The sequence below is a fragment of the Hyla sarda genome, chromosome 6 (genome assembly GCF_029499605.1).
Source record: "Hyla sarda isolate aHylSar1 chromosome 6, aHylSar1.hap1, whole genome shotgun sequence".
Lineage (NCBI taxonomy): Eukaryota > Metazoa > Chordata > Amphibia > Anura > Hylidae > Hyla > Hyla sarda.
In genome coordinates this window covers 61,514,572-61,540,214 of record NC_079194.1, presented here as the reverse complement: position 1 = coordinate 61,540,214, position 25,643 = coordinate 61,514,572, and the positions used below count along the sequence as shown (strand labels likewise).

General features: G+C 46.8%; 1 protein-coding gene across 1 annotated transcript in view; it reads right to left on the bottom strand.

Moving 5' to 3' along the window:
• The window catches only part of TAB1 (TGF-beta activated kinase 1 (MAP3K7) binding protein 1), a 75,442-nt gene that overhangs the window by 5,268 nt on the left and 44,531 nt on the right, over positions 1-25,643 (bottom strand). The window contains exon 7 of the mRNA XM_056523900.1: positions 12,931-13,042. Within this exon, the coding sequence (XP_056379875.1) occupies positions 12,931-13,042 (112 nt within the window). The remainder of the gene's footprint in view (positions 1-12,930; positions 13,043-25,643) is intronic.

Below are 25,643 nucleotides of genomic sequence, written 5' to 3'. Positions count from 1 at the left end.
CACAGGGCTGTATAGTGCGACCCAAAATTATTTGGCAATCCTCAGATTTCATGATGCCTTGCACACATTCAAGGCACCCAGTGCCAGAGGCAACAAAACAACCCCAAAACATCATTGAACCTCCACCATATTTCACTGTAGGTACTGTGTTCTTTTCTTTGTAGGCCTCATTCCGTTTTCGGTAAACAGTAGTATGATCTGCTTTACCAAAAAGCTCTATCTTGGTCTCATCTGTCCACAAGACTTTTTCCTGAAAGGATTGTGGCTTACTCAAGTTCATTTTGGCAAAATGTAGTCTTGCTTTTTATGTCTCTGTGTCAGCAGTGGGGTCCTCCTGTGTCTCCTGCCATAGCGTTTCATTTCATTTTAATGTCAACGGATAATTTGCGCTGACACTGATGCTCCCTGAGCCTGCAGGACAGCTTGAATATCTTTGGAACTTGTTTGGGGCTGCTTATCCACCATTCGGACTATCCTGCGTTGACACCTTTCATAAATTTTTCTCTTCTGTCCTCGCCCAGGGAGATTAGCTACAGTGCCATGGGTTGCAAACTTCTTGATAATGTTGCGCACTGTGGACAAAGGCAAATCTAGATCTCTAGAGATGGACTTGTAACCTTGAGATTGTTGATATTTTTCCACAATTTTGGTTCTCAAGTCCTCAGACAGTTCTCTTCTCTTTCTGTTGCCCATGCTTAGTGTGGCACACACAGACACACAATGCAAAGACTAAGTGAACTTCTCTCCTTTTTTATCTGCTTTCAGGTGTGATTTTTATATTGCCCACACCTGTTACTTGCCCCAGGTGAGTTTAAAGGAGCATCATATGCTTGAAACAATCTTATTTTTCCACAATTTTGAAAGGGTGCCAATCATTTTCTTCGGCCCATTTTAGGAATTTGGTGTGACATTATGTGCAATTTGCTTTTTCAGGGGTGCCAACATTTGCAGGCAAGACTGTACATACCTAGTCCCTATCCATAAAAACTCTATACATACCTAGTCCCTATCCATAAAACCCTATACATACCTAGTCCCCATCCATAAAACCCCTATACATACCTAGTCCCTAGCCATAAAAACCCTATACATACTTAGTCCCTACCCATAAAAACCCTATACATACCTAGTCCCTATCAATAAAAACCCTATACATACCTAGTCCCTATACATAAAACCCCTATACATACCTAGTCCCTATCCATAAAACCCCTATACATACCTAGTCCCTATCCATAAAAACCCTATACATACATAGACCCTATCCATAAAAACCCTATACATACATAGACCCTATCCATAAAAACCCTATACATACATAGACCCTATCCATAAAAACCCTATACATACCTAGTCCCTATACATAAAACCCCTATACATACCTTGTCCCTATCCATAAAAACCCTATACATACCCTAGTCCCTATACATAAAAACCCTATACATACCATGTCCCTATCCATAAAACCCCTATACATACCCTAGTCCCTATTACAGCTGGGCGGTATGACCAAATATGTTTATCACGGTATTTTTGTAACTTATGGCGGTTCCACGGTATATAACGGTATTTCTTTCACCCCCTCCCCAAATCATGTTACCCGCCAGCGCTGTTCTGCTCCCCCCCCCAATTAATTATCAGCCCAGCAGGGTACTACTCACAAATGTCACCCGCAAGCACTGTCCTCCTCCTCTTTGTTGCGGGCCACTGGCGCTGGAACTCTATACTGTACGGCAGTGGTCTCCAACCTGCGGACCTCCAGATGTTGCAAAACTACAACTCCCAGCATGCTGGGATTTGTAGTTTTGCAACAGCTGGAGGGCCGCAGGTTTGAGACCACTGCTGTACGCTGTATCCCTATGCCCGGGCTGCAAAAGATAAAAAAAATAAACTAACTTACCTACGTCGGCCTCACGCTGTTCCTTGGGACTGGAACGTCAGACACCGACCCGGCCATTGATAGGTTAAACGCACTGTCATGTAAGAAGCCGGCCAGAGCTCCTTACATGACAGTGGGCTCAGCCTATCACTGGCCGGGGCGGGACATCGCTGCGGCCGGTGATAGGCTGACGGCTGTCCGACGTTCCAGTCCCAAGGAACAGCGTGAGGCTGACGTAGGTAAGTTAAAAGGAGATTTTTGTTTACTTACCGCAAAATCTCTTTCTCGGAGGATCCATTGGGGGACACAGACCGTGGGTGTTTGCTGCTGTCTCTAGGAGGTGTGACACTATGGTAATAAAAAAAAGTCGGCTCCTCCCAGCAGGATATACCCGCCTTCAGGCCCTGATCTAATCAGTTTTAGTTCCAGAGCAATAGGAGAAGACCAACAGGTCAAAGAAAAACCCAAACTGTCCGAGAACCAGAAGAAAAAAAAAAAGACATAACTGAACACACCCTCGGACAGAGAACCAAAGGAAACTCCAAAAAGGGCGGGAGCTGTGTCCCCCAATTGATCCTCCGAGAAAGAGATTTTACGGTAAGCAAACAAAAATCTCCTTTTCTCTATCGGCTCCATTGGGGGACACAGACCGTGGGAGGTACCAAAGCCGTCCCTTGGGTGGGCAGATAAGCAGTCAGGCAGACGGCCGTTCCACTGCCGGCTGCAACACTTTACGGCCCAGACTAGCATCAGCCGATGCGAAGGTATGAACTCGGTAGAACCTCGATAAAGTGTGCAAAGACGATCAGGTAGCCGCCTTGCAAATCTGCGAGGCCGAGGTTCTATTCTGGAGAGCCCAGGATGCCCCAACAGAACGGGTAGAATGAGCCACAACCCTGAAAGGAGGAATCCTCCCCTTACAGCGATAGGCTTCCGAAATGGCGGACCGAATCCACCGAGAAATGGTGGCCTTGGAAGCAGACTGTCCCTTACGACGACCTTCCGTAAGGACAAAAAAGGAATCACACTGACGAAACGAAGAAGTGATGGAGAGATAAGACCGAACAGCCCGAACTACATCCAGCTTGTGTAGTAAGCGCTCCTTAGGATGAGAAGGAGCAGGACAAAAAGACGGGAGGACAATGTCCTCAGTGAGATGAAAGGTCGAAACCACCTTAGGCAAAAAGGAAGGATCTGGCCGGAAAACAAACTTGTCCTGGTGGATCACCAGAAACGGAGAACGGCAGGAGAGAGCTGCCAATTCAGACACCCTCCGGATGGAGGTGATAGCAACAAGAAATGCCACTTTCCAAGAAAGGAGGCGGAGAGACACCTCTCTAAGGGGCTCAAAGGGTTCACCCTGGAGGGCACTCAGAACCAGATTCAAGTCCCAAGGGGGAGAGGGTGACCGATAAGGAGGAACAGCATGTGCCACTCCTTGAAGGAAGGTCCGGACATGAGAATTAGAAGCCAGAGGCCGCTGGAAAAGAATAGCAAGGGCCGAAACCTGACCTTTAAGGGAACTGAGAGACAACCCCAGTTCCAAACCCGACTGCAAAAAGGAGAGAAGACGGGGAACCGAGAAGGTTACAGGGGATAAGTCCTGAGCTTCACACCAACGAAAATAAAACCGCCAAGTACGGTGGTAAATTCTTGCGGAAGAGGGCTTACGAGCCCTGAGCATGGTGTGAATGACTTGGGAAGAGAACCCGAGGGCCCTCAAAACCGCGGTCTCAACCGCCACGCCGTCAAACGCAGAGACTGTAATTTGGGCGTACCACGACCTTCGGGGCCAATCTGGAGCTACCAGAATGGCGGGGACGTCCTCTGTTTTGAGCTTACTCAGGACACTGGGAAGGAGCGGAAGGGGAGGGAACAGATAGGGTAGGGCAAATCCCGCCCAAGGAATCACTAGGGCATCCACGGCCAGAGCATGAGGGTCCCGGGACTTGGACACAAAAGGAAGGATCTTCCAATTGTGCCGCGGCGCAAAGAGGTCCATGTCCGGAATGCCCCAGAGGTCGCAGAGTTGCGCGACGACCTCTGGATGTAGAGACCACTCGCTGGGGTCGGGTGAGGACCGACTAAGGAAGTCCGCTTCCCAGTTGAGCACCCCCGGAATGTGAATTGCAGAAATGGCCGGAACCTTGCTTTCCGCCCAGATGAGAATCTTGGTCACCTCGGCCATGGCTGCCGAGCTGCGAGTGCCACCTTGTCGATTTATGTACGCCACGGCCGTGGCATTGTCCAACTGGACGCGGACAGGACGGGACTGAAGCCGGGACTCCCAATGAAGAAGACAAAGAAGAATCGCCCGTAATTCCATTATATTTATCGGAAGAAGGGCCTCTCGGGGAGACCAGAGTCCCTGAACCGTCCAATCCCTGAACACAGGCTGGCATCCGTTGTAACTACCTGCCAGTGAAGGGGAAGAAATGACCGCCCTTGGAGAAGAAGGGGGGAGCGGAGCCACCAGAGCAGAGACTGACGGACCCTGCGAGGGAGAACAATCTGACGATCGAGGAACAGAGGAGACCTGTCCCACCGAGAGAGAATCGCCAGTTGAAGAGGGTGGTAATGAAACTGGGAAAAGGGTACGGCCTCCATAGTTGCTACCATCCGACCCAGGACTTCCATACAAGTGCGGATGGAGACTGAGACCTGGGTCCGAAGGGAGCGGACCCCCGACAGAAGCACCAGCGTTTGTCCGGCGGGAGGCAAACTCGGGCAGAGGCCGTGTCGAAGCGAAGTCCCAAGAAGGTTAGAGACTGGTTAGGAGAGAGGACTGACTTGTCCCGGTTGACCATCCACCCGAAGCAATCCAGAGTGTGGAGAGTGACGTCCACATTCTCCAGAGTCTGGGCTCTGGTTGGAGCCTTGATGAGAAGGTCGTCCAGGTAGGGTATCACCGAGACTCCCCTCGACCGTAACAGGCCCATCACTGGCGCAAGGATCTTGGTAAAGACCCGAGGAGCCGTGGCCAGGCCAAAGGGGAGGGCTACGAATTGAAAATGCCCCTCCGGAACCGCAAAGCGGAGGTACCGATGATGGCCTGGAAATATTGGCACATGGAGGTAGGCATCCTTGATGTTCACCGAGGAAAGAAACTCCCCTTGTTCCAGGGATGCCACCACCGAAAGGAGAGATTCCATTCGGAAGTGGCGGATAAGAAGATGATTGTTGAGACGCTTGAGGTCTAGGATTGGTCGCACAGAACCGTCCTTCTTGGGAACCACAAAAAGATTGGAATAGAAACCCCGAAACAGTTCCCCTGGAGGAACGGGAACGATAACCCCCTGGAGAAGCAGAGACTGGAGAGCCTCTCGAAACTGCTTCGCCAGAGAACGAGACCGGGGGGCCCGGGATCGAAAAAAGGCGATCCCTCGGGAGGGAGGGGAATTTGATTCGGTAACCGTTGGACACCACGTCCCTGACCCAAGAATCCTGAATGTGTGAGGTCCAGATGTCTCCAAAAAGTAAGAGACGACCTCCCACCCGAGAAAAAAACGCAGGTGGGGGCTTCACTTCATGCAGAAGTGGGTTTACGGTTGCATGATTTGGGCGCAAACCGGCCGGAGCGGTTGGTTTCCGACTTCCAAGACGGGCGCGCCTGGAAAGAGGGAGCATTCTTGTCCCGCGAAGGCGCCTGCCCGGACCCTTTGCTGGAGCCAAAGGTCCGAAAGGACCTAAAGGAAGAGGACTTCCTTTGGGAAGTAGGGCGAGCCTTATTTTGAGGCAACAAGGAACTCTTACCTCCTGTCGCCTCAGACATAATCTCATCAAGGCGCTTGCCAAAAAGACGGCCACCCATTAAAGGAAGCTCAGTGAGAGACCTTTTGGAAGCGGCATCTGCATTCCAAGCTTTAGGCCACATAGAGCGGCAGAGAGCCGCTTGGTGACCCACAGCAAAGGCAGAACAACGGGCTGACTGCATGGAAGCCGCGCACAGGAAGTCCCCAGCTTTAGAGCATTTAGAGCCAGAGCAGACAGATCCTCTGGGGGGGGGATCCCGCTAAGATATCCTGATGGAGCTTTTGGCACCACTCCAACAGGGCCTTGGATGCCTATGGCGAGGCAAAGATAGGAAGTAGAGAAGAGCCAGCTGCTTCAGAGGCAAACTTCGCTAAGGATTCTACCTTCTTGTCCGTGGAATCCTTGAAGGCAGCGGCATCTGCCAGAGGCAGTGTAGTCGCCTTAGAGATCCGGGAGATTGGCAGATCCACTGAGGGAGGGGAAACCACCTTAGTGACAAGGTTCTTGTCAAATGGATAACGTTCTTGAATCGTCTTGATTCCCGGGAACCTCTTGTCTGGATGTTTCCATGCAGATTCCAGAATGGCGTCAAAGTCAGCGTGAGAGCTGAACCTTTGAGGTGTTGGCTTAGCACTATGAAAGGATACTCCTGGAGTGACATCCGAAGATCCTGGGTCCTCTAAGTGAAAGGTGTCTCTTATGGCTGCGACCAATGAGTTCACCGTTTCAACTGAATTTGAGCGGTCCTCTGAGTCAGATGCCGGCTCGGAAGCCTTGTCCGCCAGTTCACCAGGAGAATGTGAACGAGTGGAGGCAGTCCTGGAGGGGGGCGACCCTGACCGGGTACAAGGCTCTGGAGTGGCAGAGCGGCGACTCTGAGAACGTCCTCTGGAGGAGCGACGTTTGTGCCCAGATGACAGGGGGGCGGGACCCATGAGGGGAAAGCCCACGTCTATCTGAAGACTTAATGGAAGAGTGAGACGAGGCACCCCTAGTACGCTTGTGAGAGCGTGAAGTATGTGGAGACTCGGAGCGGGCCCTCTCAAAGGCCCAGTGCCGGGTAGACCCCTTCAAGGCGGACACCACTTCCCGGGAGGCCTCAGCCACCGAACGGGAGACTTGGGTCAAGTCAGCCATATACTGGGTCAGTGAAGAAACCCAGGCTGGTGGAGCGGCTGAATCCACCGGAACCGAAAGGGCATCAGGGGGAGCAGTGGAGCAGGCAGGGCAAGTGGGCTCAGTAGAGCCGGGCATCTTGGTATTACAGTGCTTAGAGACAAAATAAGTCACTGACGTTCCAGGTTTCTGTTTAGAGGGGGGGAACAGCTCTGGGTACGGACATAAAGAGAAAAGAGACAGGAACTTTCTCACCCTAGTCTGTGTCCCCTGGCAGCTGCAGTGAGGAGAACTCGGCTCCGTGCAGCTAGAGTGTAAGAAACAGGCCAGCCAATAGTAGAGAGGGGCGTGCCTGAAGCAGAGGCACTAACTAATTGGCCCCTTCTAACTGAAAATCGCGCCCACGGCGCTGATTGGAGGCTACTTCACGCCTCTGAAGAGCTCCGACAGCCCTGTGGGCGGAGCTATAGACTGACCGAGAAGAAGCTGTAATGGTGCCCGCTCCTTGTCCCGAGCGCACATGTCAGCCGCATATGCGCTCGGGGGAAAAGAGCGGGCGGCCTATACGCCGGCAGAGACTGCCGGAGAAAGTGAAAATAAGCCGGCACTCAGAGCGCTCGGCCCGTACAAGCGCCGCGGCTGTCAGTCGCATATAAGGCGCTGCGCTCATAGCCGCAAGTAACCACACACACACACACACAGTGAAGTACACAATGTAAAACATAGATTACATGCCCCTTAAGATGCAACTGCTCCCCCAGAATAAAAGTCCAGCCCCTGTATAAGCCAGCCCCATAACCTGAAAAGGTGGGCCAAAAACAGGGGGTCTCCAGAGGTTGCAAGTCCGCACCTAAGGAGAAAAGAAGAACTTACCTAATGGAGTCTTCAGTGAAGTCTTCAGTTAGCTTTTGTCACCTGCATCACGCCTGGCTGCTATGCGCGAGCGAGGCGAGCAGGGAAAATAGGGGGACCCAGACCCATGAGGTACCAACCCAGGAGCTGACCGTTGGCGAGGGGGGGGGTGAACAGCGCATATACACAATGTCTGTGCCCCCTTACTCGCAATGGGGAAACAGTGAGCCGCAGTTCCTGAGTCCCCACCTGAAAACAGGAAAGAAAACGGAATAAAAAACTAAACACGTCCCTATACTAGGAAAACAAAAAATCAGAAGACCTGGTCTGGAGAATTCCAGACCATGTCCACCTCCTTCAGACACTAAGCTTAAACTGATTAGCTCAGGGCCTGGAGGCGGGTATATCCTGCTGGGAGGAGCAGACTTTTTTTTTATTACCATAGTGTCACACCTCCTAGAGACAGCAGCATACACCCACGGTCTGTGTCCCCCAATGGAGCCGATAAAGAAAGTTTATTTTCTTTATCTTTTGCAGCCCGGGCATAGGGATACAGCGTACAGCAGTGGTCTGAAACCTGCGGCCCTCCAGCTGTTGCAAAACTACAACTCCCAGCATGCTGGGAGTTGTAGTTTTGCAACATCTGGAGGTCCGCAGGTTGGAGACCACTGGCGTACAGTATAGAGTTCCAGCGCCAGCGGTCCGCAACAAAGAGGAGGAGGGCAGTGCTTGCGGGTGACATATGTGAGTAGTACCCCGCTGGGCTGATAATTAATTGGGGGGGGGGGGGAGCAGAACAGCGCTGGCGGGTAACATGATTTGGTGGAGGGGAGCAGAACAGCGCTGGCGGGTAACATGATTTGGTTGGGGGGGGGGGGGGGGGGGAGCAGAACAGCGCTGGCAGGTCACATATGTTTAGTTCCCCGATGTGGGGACAGTGCAGCGCTGGGCTGATAATTCATTCATTCCCAAGGGGGAGGAGCCAAACCGGTATTGCGGTATGGGGAAAAATTCATGTCCTGCAGGCCAAAAATTTCGGTATTCTGTATGAACCGGTATACCGCCCAGCCCTAGTCCCTATACATTAATAACCCTATAAATACCTAGTCCCTATGCATAAAAAAATATGCATACCTATGCATAAAAAAAACCCTATACATACCAAGTCCCTATACATACCTATAGGGATCGACCGATTATCGGTTTGGCCGATATTCACGATTTTGGACGTTATCGGTATCGGCAATTACCTTGCCGATAATCCGATAATGCCCCAATCCTCGCACCCCCCACCCAGAGACCGCCACTGCCCCATTGCCTCCCCCATCCCCGGTTTTATAATTACCTGTACCCGGGGCCCGCGCTACTTCTGGCTCCTGCATTACTCAGGACGCCGCAGGAGCCAGAAGTAGCGCGGACCCCAGGAACATGTAATTATAAAACCGGGGATGAGGGAGGCAATGGGGCTGCGGCGGTGGTTGGACGCTGAAATAGCCGATAATTTATACCGCAATATCGGTATAAGTTATCGGCTATCGGCCTTAAAGTCCACAGATTATCGGTATCGGCCCTAAAAAAATCGATATCGGTCGATACCTACATACCTATACATAGAAATACCTTTACATACCTAGCTTCCGAGACGCTCGGTGCAGGACCTGCCAGCTCAGCAACTCACTGGCCACAGAGGTGTCCTGTCTCGTCCACTGATTAGCTGAGCAGGCGGCATATGAATCTATATATATATATAAAACTCAATGGGGGTCATTCATCAAGAGTGGTGTAGGTGAGCGTTTTTTTATCCCATTAATTCATGTGGAGGAAATTTTGTACCTGCACCAAATGTACTATACGGTGCAGGGCATGGGATAAATCTGGTGCTGATCACATTTCTTACTTCAGTACTCCACTTTGTATGGCGATTCCTCTGACAAAATGTGTGACTTTTTAATAATGATGTCAACAGTCAGTTTTGCAAGCCATGTCAGGGCTGGTGTTGATTTGCGCCTAACTGAGTGCAGTTAAGACAAAAGGATGCGACAAACTGAAAAGTCGCATTTCATGAATTCATTTCAACTGAAATCATGACTTGGTAAGTTCCTTTAGAAAAACCTTCTAAAGCAAAAGTCACAATGAAAAGTCTCAAAATAGCATCTGAAACAAAATGTGAGACAAATGTACACCACATAACCAGGGTAACACCAATGATGAATTCCCCCCAGTGTGTGTGTGTATATGTATGTTCCAGCATCACGTCCAAACGGCTGAAGATATTCACATGAAACTTGGCACACATGTTACTTATATGTCAGCAACAAACATAGGATGGGTAATTTAACCCTTAATCACCCCTATTTGAAAGGGTCAGGATTTTTGTTTAAAGTCCCATACAAGTCTATGGGAAATATATGTTACTGCATAACTTCCAAACAGCTGGAGATATTTCAAGAATACTTGGTCACATATTACTTATATGTCCACTTAAAATATAGGATAATTAATTTTTACCCTTAACTACGCCCATTTGTGAGGATCAGGGTTTTTGTTTACAGTCCCATGCAAATCAATGGGAAATGTATGATCCCACATTACTTCTGTATGGCTGGCGATATTTCAATAATACCTGGTACACATATTACTTATATTTCAAATAAAAAGATATGATAATCAAATTAACCCTTACCTACACCCTTATATAAAAGATGGGTTTTTGTTTCAAGTCCCATGCAAGTATATGGGACTTCCAGCACTTTACTCCACAAGCTCCGCTCTGCATCTCCTGGTGAATGTGTCAATCCGGCTTGCAAGCCACACCCCATCTCACAAAGAGAGGAGGTCTGGATAGGAGGACGGGATAGGAGGTCGATATATGAGGATGGGATATGAGGTCAGGATATTAGGTCAAGATAGGAGGGGATAGGAGGTCATGAGGATGGGATATGAGGTCGGGATAGGAGGTCGGGATAGGAGGTCAGGATATGAGGACAGGATATGAGGTTGAGATAGGAGGTCGAGATATGATGTTGAGATATGAGGACGGGATATGAGGTCGAGATATGAGGTCGAGATATGAGGACAGCATAGGAGGATGGAATAGGAGGTCGAGATATGAGGTCGAGATGAGGACGAGATATGAGGACCGTATATGAGGACCGGATAGGAGGACGGGATATGACAACAATATATGGGATATTCCCCTGTTGGAATGGAGCGGTGGTCAGACATGTGCAACAGGTCTGACGAAGATAGTCAATCGCTATAATCTGCTATCTGTTCAGGCCCATTCCGGTGAATGGAGTGTCAGTGTGCAGGCCCAACTACCTCTTCATTCAAACAGGGAACATAGAAGTCCCCTGTTCACATGGTTGAATCCCACCAGTGTGTCTCCAGCTGTTGCAAAGCTACAACTCCCAGCATACCCGGACAGCCTGTCCGGGCATGCTGGGAGTTGTAGTTTTGCAAATGTAGATTTTACTAACGAAATTCAGCAAAAAGAAAATAATGCGTGTTTCCACCCTAGGTCATCGTTTTATTGTCAGATTGTGACAAAAATACTGCTATCTGTGACATTCTTGTAGTCATTGCTTGTCACATCAATAAGGATCCTATGGCTCTATTCCTTATCCTATCCTGTTGTTGGCAGACTATCCTCCTCCTTCCTATGATATTTGATAAGAAAAATGTAAACTTCAGCTTCTGCATTAAAACTGAGCAGACTAAACAATATCGCTGAGCCAAAGGACTTACGAGGATGATTTGTGTGTTTATGGTAATAAGAATAAATAACCATAAATCTATTGCTTCCAATCAATGGGGAAAAAAAAATCACATTTCAGCTCTCTCCCCGACTCCTGCTGTCAGACAATATGACGATGACTTATCTCCCCTCAGAGCAAAAGGATCAGACAGGTTTAAATCCAACATGCCTGATCCTTCTTTCCTCTGAGGCCACTATACACATTAGATAGTCAGCTGGTCCTGCAAAAATCGGTGGTTTCAGCTGACAATATGTATAGCAAGCATAATGGCCCTAATTCAATCAGAGTGTTTTTTAAACCCGTCAAAATGGGCGTCGTTAGCTGAAAAAGGGGCGTGATCCCGACAAAAAAGCAAAAACACTCCGAGTATGACGAAACACTCACAGGAAAATGTGTGACTTTTGCTTCACCAAAACCAGACAGCTCTGATCTGTCGGGAAATTACTCAAAAACGAGTAAATCCTACCCCAGTCATGGAACAGGGTCTGTTCCATGTTGGGAGCAGTAGTACAGGGGCTGAGGGATTGATCACACCGAGTCTCACTTCTGAGACCCGATCAGAAGGTATTAAAGTGTACCTGTCGTCAACAAAAACCTTTTATATAAATGTAGATATTACAATTATATGTATATTTGTAATATACATTGGTTAAAAAATGTGTATATTTATGGGTGAAAAAGTGCTGTCCCTGCAGCTATTGCCTGTGAGGAGTCCAAATACTGGAAGTGAGGGCAGGACAAGCAGGGCTCTGTGCAGGCTTCCGGCTTGTCAATCATCCTCATGTGTGAGCCTATAGCATGTCACAGAGCCTCACTGTACAGATCCCTGCTTCTCCTCAGTGTACAGAGCACTGCTTGTCCTCACTGCACAGAGCCCTGCTTGTCCTCAGTGTACAGAGCCCTGCTTGTCCTCAGTGTACAGAGCCCTGCTTGTCCTCAGTGCACAGAGCCCCGCTTGTCCTCAGTGTACAGAGCCCCGCTTGTCCTCAGTGTACACAGCCCCGCTTTTCCTTGGTGTACAGAGCCCTGCTTGTCCTCAGTGCACAGAGCCCCGCTTGTCCTCGGTGCACAGAGCCCTGCTTGTCCTCGGTGCACAGAGCCCTGCTTGTCCTCGGTGCACAGAGCCCTGCTTGTCCTCGGTGCACAGAGCCCTGCTTGTCCTCGGTGCACAGAGCCCTGCTTGTGCACCCTCACTTCATGTATTTGGACTCCTCAGAGACACAAATATACATATTTTTTAACCAATGTTTATTACAAATATACATATAATGGTATTATCCACATTATATAAAAAGTTTTTGTTGACGACAGGTACACTTTAAATAACACTAAAATTAAGATGGTATTTTAGTCAAAAGTCAATGACTTAAATTAAAATGAAATTTGTCACCAAAATCACCACTGCACTGCTGTGCTATTTAATCCTCTCATCTGCTAGTTTAGTCTGGTGCGATTCAAAGTATTATAAATTTCCCACATTCGAGCTGATATTAATCTTACGCATATGGCTAGGTTATAGAAACATTAGTGTCCCAGGTTGATAAAATGACACTGCAGAACAGCTTTTCTCACCTCAGCAACTCCATGTCATTGTAGTTATACTTGACTTTGTAGTCCCCAATTCTGCGAGTGCTTGTCTGACCTCCAATAACGCCTGCTTGTTTTATCTTGGCCGTGTCCAATCCTGAAAAAACAAAACTTTAAATTTTCCCTGAAACAATCCATTTTTTAACATAACTATATATTGTTAGATAGTGACAGGAATGGTCGCTGAGGATGGCTCATTTTCCCCAAAATACCTGTGATATGTGGACACCAGGTGTCAGGAAATGCATATCTCATCAAGGGAAAGCTGGGTAAGACATGGGAAAATCTAGGAAAAAGTTAAATCACTGTCAAGACTTAGCTTGCTAGAAAATTTGTTAAGTCCTGCTACGGGGCTTGGGTTTTTATTAGATAAAAGGAAGGTTTGGTAGTGGGGTCTTCCATCCTCTCCCTGAGCCCCTCTAAATTTTCAGGCAGGCCATAAATCGGCACAGGTCCTGAGGCAAATTAATACTGGCCTTACAAAAGGTGTAACTAAATCTAAGAGGCTTTGAGGAACCTCTGATAAGAGTTGATAGTCCTGTGGTGGGCAGTCTTTAAAAAAGGGACATGTACCTTGTTTAAGTAATACATTTTTGGTTACCGTTTTGTTGGGTGGCTGGTTGTAAGCCACCTGTATAGAGGGAGAAGGTTTTTTGTAGCTACCACTAGACAAGCAGGATTTATTTTGTATTTTTGGTGTCTGAAGTTAAAGGGGCATTCCACTACTTAACAACTTATCCCCTAGCCACAGGATAGGGGAAAAGTGTCTGATCTTACCGCTGGGACCCCTGCGATCTCCCTTTTGGCACCCCCCATGCACGAATTTGTGTTCATCACCACACAAAATGGTGGCCGACACACCCCCTCCATTCATCTCTATGGGAGAGCTGGATATACAGCGCTTGTGTTTCTCTGGCTCTCATAGATACACAAAGGGGGCATGTCGACCACCGATTCGTGTGGTGGTCGACACAGCTCCTTGCACGGAGAAGTGGCTGCTCTGTGCATAAGGAGAGCCTTGGCACCAGCCAGGAGTTCGAGGAGGGTCTCAGCAGTCGGACCCATTGCAATCAGACACTTATCCCCTATTCTGTGGATAGGGGATAAGTTGTTAAGTAATGGAGTTCCCCTTTAAATGCTGTATTTGTTTTGTTACTGAAAACTAAAAAGGAGAATATTTGATTCAAAGTTACTTCCATGTCCCTGTCTCTGCTATTTTGCTGCTATTTGACTGCTTCTACATAGATATACATCTCAATTAAATACACTCTCTAAAGAACGGTTATGTGAAATATAGGTAAAAACAGTAGCATGAGATTTTTTTTCTTTTTTCCTACGGCAGTGACTCTGTAAGGTAGAGATCAGATCATCTGACCTAATCCTGCTCTGTATAGCTATAAACAGAATAAAGTTGTTATCGTCTGACAAATCCATTTTGCTTTATACACAAAAAAGCTGCATTTTATGAGTACATGCCATGTTGAACTTGGAAATACCCCTTTAACGGCCTATTTACCAACTCTTTCTTCTGAGAGAATGAAGCGTGGTAAAGGTTTTATGTGTTGTACGCCTGCACTTTGTTTTACAGCAATCACTAGAGCGATCACTGACAGGCATCATTGGGTAGGTTGATGGTTCTTACTCTGTATTGTTTGTTCCACTGTTTGGTCATTGTTAACATATCATAGCCCTGACCGTATGTTTATTGGCACTATGGGTCTGTAGCTAAGCAATGGCGTTTCTAAAATACACGATCTCAACAATGTTAGGAATTCACAGACTGTAAGGGTAAAGTTCACACTGCGGAAAACCTGTGCAGAGGAAACGTTGCCCAGTTTCCCATAGCAACCAATCAGATTGCTTCTTTCATTTTGCAGAGGCCTGGTTAAAAATGAAAGAAGAAATCTGACTGGTTGCCATGGGCAACTGAGCAACTTTTGCTCTGCACAGGTTTGGATAAATCTCCCCCCATGGTTTCTCTGAGGCAAATATTTCGTCTTAGCGGCCGCCAAAATCCTTCAGACGGACCTGCACTAATTTAGCAGAAAGAATGAACAAGAATTTTCTGCCAATGAAATTCCGCAGGGTGAATGGTTCAGGGGGAGGCCCATTCACACCAATGCTAGAATGGCGCAGCAGAATCCCTAAGCAGAATTCCCATAGTGTGAAGGAGGCCTAAAGGGAACAGAGTACAAGCCATCCCATGTCTATTGCTATTATAAAGGCAACTAGAATAAATCCTTGACCAATACTGCTGCTTGTGGTCCCCTACTGCACAGCCATTTATAACCACGTTTTGCTTCCTATAACTACGTATTTTCCCCAAATTAAGCATTCGCTTTTTTTTTTTGTACTGACTTTTATGCACTGTTTTAAAATGCTTAGGAATAAGATATGATGTGATTATTTACGGTACTTAAGAAAAAAAAATCTGAATATGATGAATATAGTAAATGTTCTATAAGCTGCTGATATAGAATTTCAATAATTTAAAGATGATGTCCAACGGTAGGAAACGTATCCCCTACTGATGGGACCCCGGCTCTGCTATGTTAAAGCACGTTGAGATGAATGGAGGGGGCGTGTACGGGAGATCGCGGGGGATGCCAGCGGTCGGACCACCCACGATCAGACACCTATCTGCTATCCTGCGGATAGGGGATAAGTTTCTTACCGCTGGACATCTTTTATTCAGTGTTTCCCAATCAATGTGCCTTCAGCTGTTGCCAAAACTACAACTCCCAGCATGCCCGGACAGCCAAAGGCTGTCCGGGCATGCTGGGAGTTGTAGTTTTGGCAACAGCTGGAGGCACACTGGCTGGGAAACACTGAGTCAAATCAAATATTGCAGTAATGTTTATTCACATGCTGTACACCCGATACTTAGGTAATCCAACAATACACACTGGAAAAGTGATTCAGGCTTTAACGCAATCTGCAATATTTTATTCATTCCAACTATTTCAGTGTGGGTAGGTGTTTACAGGAATCCAAGATAAACTTGAGTTGTAACACCATCTGGATCTAGTCTTGTGAAGCTCACGATATCACTAAAACAAGTACCAAAGTCGTGTACAAGAACACACACTGGAAAAAGAAGCAGAAAAACAATAGCATCCAAAATGGAGAAAATGCGATAAACTTTCCGTGGAGGGAGGCAATGAAAGTGTCCACGTTTAAAAAAGAAAAAAAAAACAATAAAAACTTATTTCACAGAGAAATGTGAAAAGTTTTGATCAGTCGGGGTCTCAGTGATGAGACCCCCACCGGTCAGGAGAACAAGTGGGGAGAATTAAGCTGTAGCTCTCTGGCATGCAGCTTCTTTGGACAGCCCCATAGAATGATATTAGAAGCTGGACGGAGATCACTGCAGGCGGGGATTCAAGCGCGCTGGCATGCACTTTTCCCTGCTCATTTTTTTTTATCAGTGGGAGTGTAAAACATAAATAAATAAATATATATATATATATATATATATATATATAAAAATATAAATCCCCAATAAAAATTCAACCCCCCCCCTAAATTAAATAATATACTAAGAAAAACCTATAAAAAAAAATATATACCTGGTATATATCTGGTATAACCAGATATTTCCACGCTCGCCCTCTTTCTTGATCAGTGGGAGTGTAAAAATTTAAATTAAGTCTATCTATCTATATATATATATATATATATATATATATATATATATATATATATATATATATATATATACATACACACACGTATACAGAATGTATAGCAGCACTACATCCAAAAGTAAATGGGTGCCAGCGGTCCGAACCCGATCACGGTCCATTTCATATAGAAAACCAGCTATGCAGCACTCCAGGAATAGTGAAAAAATCTGTGACTTTTATTCAACCCATGTTTTTTCAAGATCATATATACTCGAGTATAAGCCGAGTTTTTCAGCACGATTTTTCGTGCTGAAAATGCCCCCCTCGGCTTATACTTGAGTGAACTCTCCGCCTGTCAATCCTTTCTCAGTGGTCTTCAACCTGCGGACCTCCAGATGTTGCAAAACTACAACTCCCAGCATGCCCGGACAGCCAATGGCTGTCCGGGCATGCTGGGAGTTGTAGTTTTGAAACATCTGGAGGTCTGCAGGTTGAAGACCACTGCGGCCTTCGTCATCATCCAGACCCCCCTTTAGTTTTCTACTCACCTCCCCTCGGTGGGAAGGAAGGGTGAGCCGGACTAGTGACATTGCCTTGACGACGACGCACAGGGACGTTCATGCGCAGGGTGCTGCGTACGGACGTCTCTGTGCGTCGTCGTCAAGGCAACGTCACTAGGCCGGGGCCGGCCCGGAGCAGAGAAGAGGGACTCCCGGTAAAAATGGACAGCCCGGAACGACTAACCCTCCACACCGGACGGTCCCTGCAGCATAGATGGCCCGGACCAGCTCACCCTTCCTTCCCACCGAGGGGAGGGGAGTAGAAAACTAAAGGGGGGTCTGGATGATGACGAAGGCCGCAGTGGTCTTCAATCTGCGGACCTCCAGATGTTTCAAAACTACAACTCCCAGCATGCCCGGACAGCCGATGGCTGTCCGGGCATGCTGGGAGTTGTAGTTTTGCAACATCTGGAGGTCTGCAGGTTGAAGACCACTGATGAAGGGATTGACAGGTGGTGATGATGAAGGGGGGGGATGATGACAGGGTGATTATGACGGGGGTGTTGATGGGGGTCTGGATGATGACATGGGGGAGGGATGATGTATTATAGGGTTATAGTCGAGTCAATAACTTTTCCTGGGTTTTTGGCATGAAATAAGGGGCCTCGGATTATATTCGGGTCGGCTTATACTCGAGTATATACGGTATATTTTATACTTTTAGATGCATAAATTAATATTAACACCTTGGACAATTTGGCACTTTTTGATAAAGAAATGATGTATTGAGATTTTGTAGTTTGTAATATGCAGTGTTTTTTTTTATATTTATAGGATATTATATATTAAGTCATCACATATGAATTTGTTGTAATCACTAGGCTGGGCATAAAAAGCCCCATAATGCTTTGTATCACTCTGCTTGAGAATGATTCTATTGATGAATTGAAAGTCCTTAAATCACAGCACCAGCCAGGCCATGGATCATGAAAACTGGATTACTTTATTCTCCCCACTTTGACTACCGTATATACTTGAGTATAAACCGACCCGAATATAAGCCGAGGCCCCTAATTTTACACAAAAACCCAGGAAAAGATATTGACTCGACTATAAGCCTAGGGTGGGAAATACATCATCCCCCATGTAATCAACCCCCCTCCCCTTTCATCATCACCTGTCAATCCCTTCATCAGTGGTCTTCAACCTGTAGACCTCCAGATGTTGCAAAACTACAACTCCCAGCATGCCCGGACAGCCATTGGCTGTCCAGGCATGCTGGGAGTTGTAGTTTTGAAACCTCTGGAGGTCCGCAGGTTGAAGACCACTGTGGCCTTCGTCATCATCCCCCCTCAGTGGTCTTCAACCTGCGGACCTCGAGAGGTTTCAAAACGACAACTCCCTGAATGCCATCGGCTGTCCAGGCATGCTGGGTGTTGTAGTTTTGAAACCTCTGGAGGTCCGCAGGTTGAAGACCACTGTGGCCTTCGTCATCATCCAGACCCCCCCCTTTTTGTTTTGTACTCACCTCCCCTCGGCTGGAAGTTAGGGTGAGCTGGTCCGGGCCATCTATGCTGCAGGGACCATCCGGTGGGGAGGGTTAGTCGTTGCGGGCTGTACATTTTCACCGGGGGGGCCTTTTCTCCGTGCTTCGGCCCCGGAGTAGTGACATTGCCTTGATGACGACGCACAGGGACGCAACGTCCCTGTGCGTCGTCGTCAAGGCAATGTCACTACTCTGGGGCCGGGGCCGAAGCGCGGAGAAGAGGCCCCCCCGGTGAAAATGGACAGCCCGCAACAACTAACCCTCCCCACCGGATGGTCCCTGCAGCATAGATGGCCTGGACCAGCTCACCCTAACTTCCCGCCGAGGGGAGTACAAAACAAAAAGGGGGGGGGGGGGCTGGATGATGACGAAGGCCGCAGTGGTTGTCAACCTGCGGACCTCCAGAGGTTTCAAAACTACAACATCCAGCATGCCCGGAAAGCCGATGGCTGTCTGGACTTGCTGGGAGTTGTAGTTTTGCAACATCTGGAGGTCCGCAGCTTGAAGACCACTGATGAAGGGATTGACAGGCGGAGAGTTCAGTCGAGTATAAGCCGAGGGGGGCGTTTTCAGCACAAAAAATCTTGCTGAAAAACTCTGCTTATACTCGAGTACCGTATATACGGTACATTGATCCTGGGCTGGCTGCCTGGGTATTCACAGGCACAGAGGTCGACCCCAGTGCTATCTTACACTCCTGTCTTCTACCTGTTTGCCATTACGGGACATGCACGGAGTGAGGATTGGAACTGGAAAGATGACAACACCGACAGGAATAGAAATGTCAGGTGACAATACCCCCAACACCTTTTCCTACACTGAACAGGATGCTCATAGAATCCTAAATTCTAGGTTCCTCATTCTAGGTTTCATCTATTTTTCATCCTGTTATATGTGCACTTTTTGTATTTGTACTATGCTTGATAAAGGCTACTATTGCCGAAACGTTGCATTTGTTGTGGGGAGAATAAAGTAATCCAGTTTTCAAGATCCATGGCCTGACTGGTGCTGTGATTTCGGGACTATGACCACATTGATCCTGGGCTGGCTGCCTGGGTATTCACAGGCACAGAGGTTGACCTGTCTTCTATATATATATATATATATATATATATATATATATATATATATATACATACACACACACATAACATTATATATATTATTTATATTTTATTATTGTCCAGCGCAGTCTATCAGTATGACTAAGGCCACACACTGTGGCCGAAACGCGTCACCTGTTCATCATGTTCGCTTATTGATGGATAAAATACCCGTATTGTATCGAGACTGCTCTGGACATTTTGGTTTGTCTTTCATATTTCAAGAGACTTGGGTCCAGTCTCGTCCGAGACGCAGTAGAGGCAAGTGGGATCACATCTTTGCACAAGTGCACATCTTTTTTTATTGCTAATATATATATATATATATATATATATACACATATATATACACACATATATATATATATATATATATTGTAAGGATTCCTCTTGGGGATTAGCTCTGGGATCGTCCTGGTCACTTGCCACGGGACACGTTCCTCACAATAACACCACAGACCACAGACCACAGTTCCGCATACAAGTCTGGCTCCTCGCCAGCTTTATTTCCACAGGTTGCAGGTAAAACAAAAACACAAACAGGAACAAAATAAAGTCCTAGACCGTCTGGTCACTGACTATACATTTCAGCATGCCCTGACTACGAACTGGTGAGCTACCCTCAGCCAGTTAAACATGTGTCTCCTGCAACCTGTTACTCACAGTTCACACCACTTCTTGGACCACTTGCAGCTCCTTCTGCGTGTTACCTGAACAGGGTTCGCGTGTCTCCCCCTCTAACAGCCAGCATACTGTTTCCAAGGGAGAGACCCAAATATTCTGTTTCCTTTCCTTTTAAACACACTTCCCCTCCCTGTTACCTTATTAATCAGGCCACAGGTGGAGCATTCTGCAGAGTTAGCAAGGGAAATACACCCTTTCCTTGCCACACTGCCACAACATATATAACTATAAAAACTTTAATTAAAAGCTGGAATCATCTCGGGAGGTAAGTTGTTTCCTCGATTTATTTCGTGCTTGTGCTGTGGTTTTTGCTCTTATTTTTCTTCTCCTATTCTTTCTCTTCCCTCTCACCGCTAGGCTGTTCCTGCCTCTTGTACCTCTAGGCTTCTTTCTTCCTCCCCCCCCCCCTCTTACCTTTTTCTCCCGTTGTCCTCCTCCTCCCCCTCCCGCATCTGTTTCACCCCCATCCCTCCCTATCCCCACCTCCCTCGCCGACACCCCCCCTCGATCGGACTGCCGATCCCTGTTATTGCGTCATATTCATGTTTTTGATGTTCCGATTGTTGTTCTGTGTTTCATTTGACTCCCTCTTTATGTAATATTGCTTGTCATTTGGTTTGTGATATTGTCACTATTTTTCTATATGAAAAAATAAAAATGTTTTAATTTAAAAAAAAAAAAAAAAACTATAATAAAAAATATATCTGTATAGCCAACTGTCTAAACTATTATGTATCACATTCCTGATCTTGCGTGGTCAATGGCATAAATATAAAAGTCAAAATTGCTGTGTTTTGGTCACATCACATCCCCTAAAAACTAAATCAATCAAAAAGGCAATACTATGTAAAACTGTACCAGTTAAAACTACAGCTCCCGATGTAAAAAATAAAATTGCATCAGTCATTTAAATAAATCCTGGCTCCTACTTTTTTTTTTTTTTTTTTTTGCTGGTTCCTAGATTTAGAACAAATTTGTCAAGCCCTGCTGGTTTCTGGTATTAAAACAAAGGGGAGGAAGGTAATATAGAAAGACATAGAGGAACATGGTATAATAGTGCCCTGAAGGTTACACAGTAAAACAGCCACCTACAGATGACGAAATGCTTTTTTTTGTCCAAAATAATCCCATTTTGTGGAGGTGGAGATATACAGGAACATACACTAAAATTAAAATATTTTGCTTGGCATATTGTGTACGTTTAAAATAGCTGCGGTGAGTCTGAAAATAACGGTGAGACGCGGAGGAACACTTTGAACCTTGTCAGAATTACAATCCTCCTGCGGCCCGGGGCCAGACTGCAGCTGCCTTCTGACCACACACATTCGCCTGTGCTGCTGTAGAGAGAATCTGATCCACATCCAGGGCCTTCATATAGTTTATTCATTCCTAGTACGGAATAAGACAATTCTCTGAGCATTTAATAATTTGGCTGTGAATGGAAGGTTTGTCTAATCCATTGCCACTTACCGTATTTTTCGCCGTATAAGACGCACTTTTTCTTCCCCAAAACTGGAGGGGAAAAGTTGGTGCATCTTATACGGCAAATACACATTAAAACCCTGTCATATCACGGCGGTCCCTGCGGCCATCAACTGCCGGGACCCGCGGCTAATACAGGACATCACCGATCGCGGTGATGCCCTGTATTAACCCTTCAGACGTGGCGATCAAAGCTGACTACCGTGTCTGAAGCGAAAGTGACACTAACCCGGCTGCTCAGTCGGGCTGTTCGGGACCGCCAGGTGAAATCGCGGCGTCCCGAACAGCTTACAGGACACCGGGAGGGACCTTACCTGCCTCCTCGGTGTCAGCTCCATGCCGGGATCCCCTGCATGGCCGGCGCACTCTTTCGTCGTCATCACATCGTCGCGCACGCCGTCCCGTCATCCAATAGGAGCGGCGTGCGTAGCGATGTGATGGCGGCGGCGACGGAGAGCGAGGATACCAAGCAGCAGAGACGTTCTGGAGTGATGGGGACACCCCGGGGACACGGCGACAGCGATGGAGGGCGACATCCAGGGCAGCAGTGACGGGTCCGGAGCGGGGACACGTGAGTACTACCTCCTATACCAGTGGTCTTCAACCTGCGGATCTTCAGATGTTGCAAAACTACAACTCCCAGCATGCCCGGACAGCCAACGGCTGTCCGGGCATGCTGGGAGTTGTAGTTTTGCAACATCTGAAGGTCCGCAGGTTGAAGATCACTGTCCTATACTTTAAATTGTATTTGGTTCAGAATCTTTATTTTCTGGATTTTTATCCTTTAAAATTGGGTGCGTCTTATATGCCGGAGCGTCTTATATGACGAAAAATATGGTATTCAGATGGAAAACTAAACTGAGCCAAAATGAACAAGTTCCGAGTTTTTTTTAACTTTTTTTTTCTGAAAGAACAACTGTAGAAATCCATACAGGAAAATGATGGACTGTGAATGTAAAAATGTGCATCGCAGGTCAACTTCTGCATAGAAAATCGTCAGCCTTCCTGCCATGTGTGCATTGATCCTTACAGCTACATTGTTAGGCTTCTTTCACACTACAAAATGACTCCGTTTTAAAGATCCGCTGGAAGTTCCGTCTGAAAATCGGCTGTAAAACGGCAGTTACAAAATCCTATACGGCTGTTAGAAAATCCCATTATAGTCTATGGGATTTTTCTAATAGCCAGTTTAACTCGTTATCGCCAGTTAATAACAATGGCCGTTATTTTGCGATGGGCGATAGTAACGGGAGAATTAGTGCATGAACTATTTCTCCCGTTCATTGGCCCGTCACAAAATAACGTCCATTATCAATAACTGGCGAGAACGAGTTAAAATGCTATTAGAAAAATCCCATAGACTATAATGGGATTTTCTAACAGCCGTATAGGACAGCCGATTTTCAGAAGGAACTTCCAGCGGATCTTTAAAGGGGTTATCCAGGAAAAAACTTTTTTTATATATATCAACTGGCTCCAGAAAGTTAAACAGATTTGTAAATTACTTCTATTAAAAAAATCTTAATCCTTTCAGTACTTATGAGCATCTGAAGTTAAGGTTGTTCTTTTCTGTCTAAGTGCTCTCTGATGACACCTGTCTTGGGAACCGCCCAGTTTAGAAGCAAATCTCCATAGCAAACCTCTTCTAAACTGGGCGTTTCCCAAGACACGTGTCATCAGAGAGCACTTAGACAGAAAAGAACAACCTTAACTTCAGATGCTCATAAGTACTGAAAGGATTAAGATTTTTTTAATAGAAGTAATTTACAAATCTGTTTAACTTTCTGGAGCCAGTTGATATATATAAAAAAGTTTTTTCCTGGATAACCCCTTTAAAACTGAGAAATTTTGTAGTGTGAAAGGGGCCTTAGTAGACAAGAATGTCCGTAGAGTGTAGATAAAGCAGATAAAGCAAGAAAGAAAAAGCAGAAATACTATTTTCTAGCTGCATGTACATGAAAAAGAACACTATACAAAACTTCAAAAGGCACTGTAAGGTAACTAATGTAAAGTATCGGACCACACGACATGGTTCCAGTGATCCATGTCCTTAGTCTGCTTGTCTTAAACTGTTTCTGGGACTTTTGTGCTACATCTTTAGAAGAGACTTCCTTCTGGGATGACAGCCATACAGACCTATGTAATGCAGTGCACGTATGAGCACTGACAGGCTGACCCCTCACCCCATCAACCTTTGCAACTGTGCTGGCAGCCCTTATAAGTCTATTTCTAGAGATGAGAGAATTTACAGTAAATTCGATTCGTCACGAACTTCTCGGCTCGGCAGTTGATGACTTTTCCTGCATAAATGAGTTCAGCTTTCCGGTGCTCCCGTGGGCTGGAAAAGGTGGATACAGTCCTAGGAGACTCTTTCCTAGGAATGTATCCACCTTTTCCAGCCCACCGGAGCACCTGAAAGCTGAACTCATTTATGCAGGATAAGTCATAAACTGCCGAGCCGAGAAGTTCGCGACGAATCGAATTTACTGTAAATTCGCTCATCTCTAGAAATAGACTTAAAGGGGTACTCCGCCCCTAGACATCTTATCCCCTATCCAACGGACGGGGGATAAGATGTCTGATCACGGGGGTCCCACCATTGGGGACCCCTGCAATCTCCCTGCTGCACCCAACGTTCGTTTATAGCATCGGGTGAAGCGCCGGAGGCTCGTGACTCCATGGCCACGCCCCGCTCATATCATGGCCATGCCCCCCTCAATGCAAGTCTATGGGAGGGGGCGTGACGACCGTCACGCCCCCTCCCATAGACTTGCATTGAGGGGGCATGGCCATGACATCACGAGCCTTCACCCCGAATCGCCAGTGATATGGCACAGAGCTAAGTTCACTCCGTGCAACGGATGTCTGGGGTGCCGCAGCTGAGATCGCGGGGGTCCCTAGTGGTGGGGATCAGAAATCTTATTCATGATCCTTTGGATAGGGGATAAGATGTCTAGAGGCGGAGAGAGCCTCCTTCTTTAAGAGAACCTCTAGATATGACGATAAGCACGTGCACTCAACCCACCTCTATGGGGGAGATTTATCAAAACCTGTGCAGAGGAAAAGTTGCTGAGTTGCCCATAGCAACCAATCAGATCACTTCTTTCATTTTTGAAAAGGCCTCTGAAACATGAAAGAAGAGATCTGATTGGTTGCTATGGGCAACTCAACAACTTTTCCTCTGGGCAGGTTTTAATAAATCTCCCCCTATATGTCTAGCGGATAACGGCATTTAGACGCCATTCTTCAGTTCCTTTTTATCTATATACTTCTAATACAAATAAGTCTAGATCCGCATATGCATCAGAGGCTCAATTTGGGGCCTCCATTCCAGAATTCATTTAAATAACCTTAGTTATAATCCTGAGAAATGGCGGACACCAGATGGAAACCTGAAAGTGTCTGTTAAAGTCAATGTGGTCGATTCTACTCCATTGGTGGACATCATGTGGTGGCTCAGTTTTCCCCAATAGAGCCTCCAACTCAGATGTGGACATAGGCTCAGCTATTGAATATGTTTTATTATCAATAATTATGTCTCTTAAAGTGGTACTCCGCCGCTAGACATCTTATCCCCTATCCAAAGGATAGAGGATAAGATGTCAGATCGCCGGGGATCACTGCTGCAGCACCCCGCTATCATTACTGCGCAGAGCGAGATCGCTCTGCACGTAATGACGGGCAATACAGGGGCTGGAGCATCGTTACGTCACGGCCCGCCCCGTCAATACAAGTCTATGGGAGGGGGCGTGCCGGT